General features: G+C 37.7%; 1 protein-coding gene across 1 annotated transcript; it reads left to right on the forward strand.

Annotated features, from left to right (window-relative positions):
• Nucleotides 1–4,224: 4,224 nt before the first annotated feature.
• Nucleotides 4,225–5,249, forward strand: LOC307064752 (putative tripartite motif-containing protein 61; the record flags this gene model as incomplete). Its single annotated transcript, XM_079721456.1, is given in 3 exon segments — nt 4,225–4,491; nt 4,495–4,633; nt 4,636–5,249. Coding segments are annotated over 3 exon segments (1,020 nt in total).
• Nucleotides 5,250–6,410: the final 1,161 nt, after the last annotated feature.

Here is a 6,410-nt window from a genome sequence, read left to right on the forward strand (position 1 = left end):
TCTATTTGTAACTACATAACATTTCCAATGATGGCTATGCCACTGCAGTTTTGAAAATTATTCCCACAGATGTTGATTCCTGCTTTTACAGACATTTAAACCAAACTATGTCTTCCTAATTTTCATATGCTGTCAACAAGCTGTGCTCTGGTGTAATCCCTGCCAGAGCTTTCCCTCCTGTAAATGGAACAATTAAGATGGGGTTTTATTTTAAGTGACTGTGTAACCCAAGAGCTTAACTAATTACACTACAGTTTAAAATAAATCTTTGGTGCACTATCTTAAAGAATTAATATAGTATGAAGAAAAATCACTTTAAGGAAGATGGTTTCATTTCATTCTATAAGTCTCAGAAATCTGATGTGCAATAAACTGGCCAACAGACCATTAGAGAGCAAGCAGGAATGACATTCAAAGCAAGCATTTCCACAGCCTCATCAAAAATGTGCTGAAATGACAAGAGTGAATATGTATTAGAAATTTAATTTAGTCTCCTAAGTGACCTTGATCATTTGATTAGGCTGTATCTAAGATAGTGTTTTCAAGTGTATTTATAAATGCCTAAAGCAGGAAATGGAAAAAAATATCCTTCAAACAGCTACCCTGAAGATTTCTTGGATTAGGAAAGAAAATGAAAAAGACCAGTTAGGCCCATTAATAATTCAACATCTTTCTGATTTTAAAATCCCCTTCAGTCAAAATCTTGACTTTCTTTTTTTCAGAAGATTCTTATTAGTGAGAGCTCTAAGGCATTAGTGAAATGTTTTTAGACTGTTTCTCGTATTTGTGTTAAAGTTGTGCCCTTCCATTATGCCCCTCCTAATTTGTCTAGAAAATGCAGATTGCCTGGCACCTGCATGTCATAGGTCCTTCTGTTATGGGTGTTTTTCTCACTTGCTGCTACATTGCTGTTTTTCTGATGTATATTAAGTGGCTCAGATAAAAACCACATGTATATAACCTGTAGAGAAATTGTGTAGTTTCAAAATAAATTTTTCTGTTAGTAAAACTGTCACATAAAATATTTAAAATAAATTTTTAGTTCCCTAAACTTGTAAGAAGGATAAGCTCCTATATTAAAACCATCTCACAATACCACAGATTTTGTTAGATTGAAAATCATGAGTACATCTCTTTCATTTATACTCTGACTCTCTGAACATGAGTGTTATCCTTATTTTAATATACATATAATTCATATCACATAATATAGTTATTTAAATATTTGAATAGTCAGGTGTTCGTGTATATTGCACATATGTCCTTACAAACAGTTGGAAAAAGTCCTTTCATTCAGCAATTATTTTTTGAGCACTTATGTGCCAGAAATGGTGCTATGCATTAAATATTCTTTAATGAACAGAAAACAATCTCTGCCTATCTACTGGTATTTCATAGACAAATAAGCAACTATGGTAAGGGTAAGTGTTATTAAATGGACAAATATAGGGTGTTATGTAAACATAGGTGGTAATTTAATCCACTCTTCAGGGGTAAGCACAGACCTCTCAGAAGATGCAATATCTACATTGAGTTCTGCAAAGTAATTGGAATCAGATCCAGAAGTATTATGTGGATTTAGGCTTGTGCACAGGGTGAGTTTATCATGGGTATAGACTTCAGAAAAGAAAGAACATTTATGTTTAGGAATGCTAAAGTGATAAAAGATTATTTTGCATATGAGGAACTTCCTAACATTGCATAATATACAATTTATTTTTGTCTAAATACACAAGCCTAAAATGATATATAGTGCATTGCCAAATTCAGTAATTAAACAAGTATGTAGTTCAATATATAGTAAGGGAGGACACTAAGGAGGTGGCTTTTAACCTGAAGCTCGTATAAGCAGCTATAAATCTCACACAAGGAAATTCATCTAAAACTCATTGGTAATTCTCTTCTCTTTCATCTTGTGCTGTGATACCTTGCTTGATTATATCTCCCCTCCCAGATCACAAGCCTTCTGAGGGTACAATCTGTATTTACTTATTTTTTGCTGGTCTGCCTGTCAAGTCCAGTGTAGTATATACAGCATAGGGATACATTTGAATAAGGAAGTGATTGCATATGGGCAAGTATTTTTGACATGTGTATAAATTAGATATTTTATATTTTTAAAGAAAGAAAAGCTATTGTGAAATATATTTTCCAATGAAACTGCCATTTTTGCTTTAATTTCCAAAAGTTTCAGTAATAGGTATATAAGCTAATCTTTCAATTTATTATTTATTTTTTTATTTTTTTATCCATTCCAAGTTCCACCTAATTCCAAAGGAGAAAGCAAACATCAGTAGTATGTCAGTGATAACCTTTTCTAATTCAGTTTCCCTCCACATTGGACATTATAATCTCTTTTACAGATATTCATTTCAGTGCAATCCTCAGACAAGTCCATGCTCACAGCAGTGGCAGTTTCCGGTTTGTTTTCCTGAGCCAACTGGTCCTCCATCTGTGTTTATTTTAAGGCATAGAGATTATATCTGAGAGGAAGTAATCTAAATCTTTTGAAATGCTCTCTTTATCTATCAACACTCAGGTGTATATACAAATGAAAAACCACAAATAATCACATATATCACAAAGTGATACATAAACTAACAGTTCTGTAAAAATTGGTATTTAAACAACCTTCAAATGGGTATCTTGATGATTCCATAATATTTCTAGATCAGTATACATTGTTGAACTACCTGAAGAGGTGCTATTTTTTTTTTTTTTGTAAATACTTGATTATGCAAAATGAGAGCTACAATTTCTTTAGATGGAAGATATTTGGCCCTTTTAAAGAAACCTTAAGATGTTTTGAAATATTTTAATATTAGAATTTTCAAATCTAAAAGCTTTCAGAAAAAAAAAAAAAGTCCTCTGACTTCAGAAACGTTTATAGAAAAATCCCATGTGCACACAGCCATAGCTAGGGAATTTTCTGCCTGTTACACATATTGTACAAAAATGTAGCAGAAGAGTTTGTGAATCATAAACATAAATAAATTATATTAGGGAAAATTACACTTCCAAAATTGGGTATTGTTATAGTTTTTTCCTTTACGACTTGCTTATTTCTGTTCTAAATGTTATGTTCCTTCTTTCAGATCAGTTTCCAAAAGCTTTTTTTTTAAACTTTCTGTAAGACAACTTAGTGCATAGTAGAGGTATTATCTAAGTAAAATTTGGATATGACACCCTCCCCTCCAAAAAGTTCTAGTTACATTGCAGAGGTGGATGTTTTTAAAGTTAGAATATTTTTAAGTGCTTTTATTTCAATATTACTTGATAACACAAATAACTACAATTTTAAGTTGCCTAGAGTTTCCTACATTTTACAATCCATATGAAGACAAATATTTTTCTCATAATCGTTTATTCATTCCTTCAACAAATATTTTCTAGCACTTACTATGTACCAGACACTCATTTGGGCACTTGAGATACATCAGTAAACAAAATAGAAAACTTTACCACCCACATGTAGCTACACCTCTGGCAACTACAAAAATAAATACAAATGGTAAGTAAATTATGCAGTGAGTTAGAAAATGCCATAGAAAAAACTAAAGCAGAGAGTCTGTCCAATGGAATGAAGGAAAGGAACCTCCCTACAGGCTTATAAAGGCCCAAGGGGCCAGATTCTGACCCCAGTAGTGAACAGAGATGGTGGGCTGTGTTGTGTGCTCTGACCTGGATCAAGGAAGACCTTCTGCTCTGCGAGGAAAGGAGGAGCCCAGAGTCCTGGTGAGGGGAGTCGAGGGCACCCATAGGACTTGAGGACACAGAGCAGCTCCCTCATCACAGAGCCAAGACTGAGAAGTGTGGTCAGGAACCTGGTGAGCTGTGCCATAGAGTTGCCCACATCTGGATTCTGCTGATTGTGTCCCTGTGCTGTTGATTTTCATCACTACCTGGAGCTGTGGCTCTCTATGAAGAAGAGGACTACCTAGTAAGCTATGATTTGGGGCCATTGAGTAAAAGGGACAAAAGTGCCAAAGGAAGCAGAGACTGACTGGGCCTCTCAGTCCTCCTGGTGGCTGCTGTAGAGTTGAAGGGAAGGGGTAGAATTAGGCCTGAGTGGCCACAGCTCCCTGCAAATCCTGGCAAACCTACTTGTAGCCTTGAAAGAACAGGGAGAAAACTGAAGAGTCAGAAGCTTCTCACTTGTCCCCGCCCGTGGAGAGCCAGGTTTCTCTGAAGAGAGTCTCCTCATACAGAAACCCTCCATGAACAATGGCCCTGGTGTCCTCCCTGGCACAGCTCCAAGCAGAGGCCAGCTGCCCCATCTGCCTGGATTACCTGAGAGGTGCAATGACCACTGAGAGTGGACACAGCTTCTGTCACTCCCGCATCCAGCAGTGCTGGGAGGATCTCCAGGACATCTTCCCCTGTCCTGTCTGCCTCCAGCCCTGCCCTGACAAGAGCTTTAGGAGGAACAGCCAATCATGTCTCAATATTGATTTTGTGAAGAATCTTCCCAGCACAGAGGACATGAGGAAATGACAGAAAGAGAAACCTCTGTGTGAGAAGCACAAGCAGGTTCTGAGCCTGTTCTGTGAGAAGGACCTGGAGCTGCTGTGTCCCCAGTGCAGGGTCTCCTCGGAACACCACAATGACCCCCTGGCACACATGGAGCCAGCTGCCCCTCTCACAGGAGGAAGCTCAAAAGCTACATTCAGCCCCTGAAAAAGCAGCTGGAAGATGCTGAAAAGGTGTTAGAAATGCAAGTCTCAAAATCATTTGAGTTGGTGTGGAAGGTGGAGAATCAAAGGAGTGTATTGCACTCCGAAGTTGAACACTTTAAGCGTTTCTGGGGGATGGAACATGATGAAATTCATGTTAACTTACTCAATGAAGAGAATGATGTTCAAGATAAAATAATTGAAAAAAGAACTCAAATGTCAGACAAAGGCTACACATTAAAAAGTCTGCTTGATGAAATAACCAAGAAGTGTTTGCAGCGTGACCTCGATTTGCTGACAGGCATTGAAAGGATCCACAGCATGTATGGCAAGTTAGAGAACTCAGCAGCCTTTTCCTACAAATTAAAGAAGGAGGTTTTCACTCTCCCCCCACAATATTTTGCCCTTCACAAAAAGGTTGAAACTGCTCACCACAGTCTCATCATTTCACAAGACAGGAAAATTGCAACTTTTCAAAGGATGGAACCACACTGTGTTCATAATCCTGAGGCATTTACTTCTCACCCATCCCCAGTTCTGAGGGATTTGATGCTGGCATGCATTTTTGGCAGGTAGAAGGAAGAGGAATGGGTGAATGGTCCTGTGGTGTGTATAAAGAATCTTTCCCCAGAAATGCTTCTATATCACCATCCCCAAGCAATAGCTGCTGGTGAATTCAACTCTCACCTACTATACCTGGCACTGGAGATTCAGGAAACCCATGTTGGATTGGCGTTTTTCTGGACTATGAGTTGGGAGAAATTTCTTTTTACAGTTTGAATAATAGATCTCCTTTATATTTATTCAGTGAAATTTTTACGGAAAAACTTGTACCCTATTTCTCTATTGTAGTTTCTTCCAAATCACTTACAATAAGTCTAGTTGAAGATGAGTGCTGAGCCCCCTTGGAAGACATTCTGTGTGTTCTACTTTCTTCCTGTGTTCAGGAAAAGTCCTTGTAATAAAGAGTCTGAGTCCATCTTTGAGATATTCCTGCTGAATCTTTTTAATCTTCCCCCTCTGTCTTCACCTCTGCCCTACACCTGGACAAACTGTCAGGACAGTTTATGTGCCCCTTGACTGGTCTTATGAGGGCAGTTCTACCCCAGAAAAGCCCTACCTGTAAAGGAGCTCTCCCCAAACACCAAAACCTCCAAACTAGTGGCTTTTTGCCCTTCTCTCAGCCATTTTTTGGACCGGTGGGAACCCTGACTCCACAAGAAGCCTCAGTGAGTGAAAATAAATGATTTCATACCCTAAAAAAAAAAAAAAAAGAAATAAAAAACTAAAGCAGTTAGAAAGAGCATAAGAGATTAGGGAAGGAGATTGAATTTTAAATATGGTAATCACAGAAGGCACAACTGAGAAGTCTACTTTTGAAAATAACTTTGAAGGAAGTGATAGAATGAGTCCCAGAGAAACAATAGAAGTTGAAGAAGAAGAATTGTGAAGAAACAGAATAAAGGTCAGTGTGGCTAAATAGAGGGGACTTGGTAGATTTTAATGAAAACAGAACACAGTAAGACAAGGGTGAGAGCAAGGAGGCCAGGTAGAAGGCTATCAAAATTATCCAAGTGAGAAATTATGTTGGTTTAAGCCAGAGGGAAAGCAGTGACAGTGGGGAGAACTAATTAAATTCCGCATATATTTTGAAAATATAACCAGCATATTTATTGACATTAAAAATAGAGTATGAGAGAATGAGAAACATCAAAGATCAGCCTAAGATTTTGTCCC

The sequence above is a fragment of the Hyperoodon ampullatus genome (assembly GCF_949752795.1).
Source record: "Hyperoodon ampullatus genome assembly, chromosome: 2".
NCBI classification, from domain to species: domain Eukaryota; kingdom Metazoa; phylum Chordata; class Mammalia; order Artiodactyla; family Ziphiidae; genus Hyperoodon; species Hyperoodon ampullatus.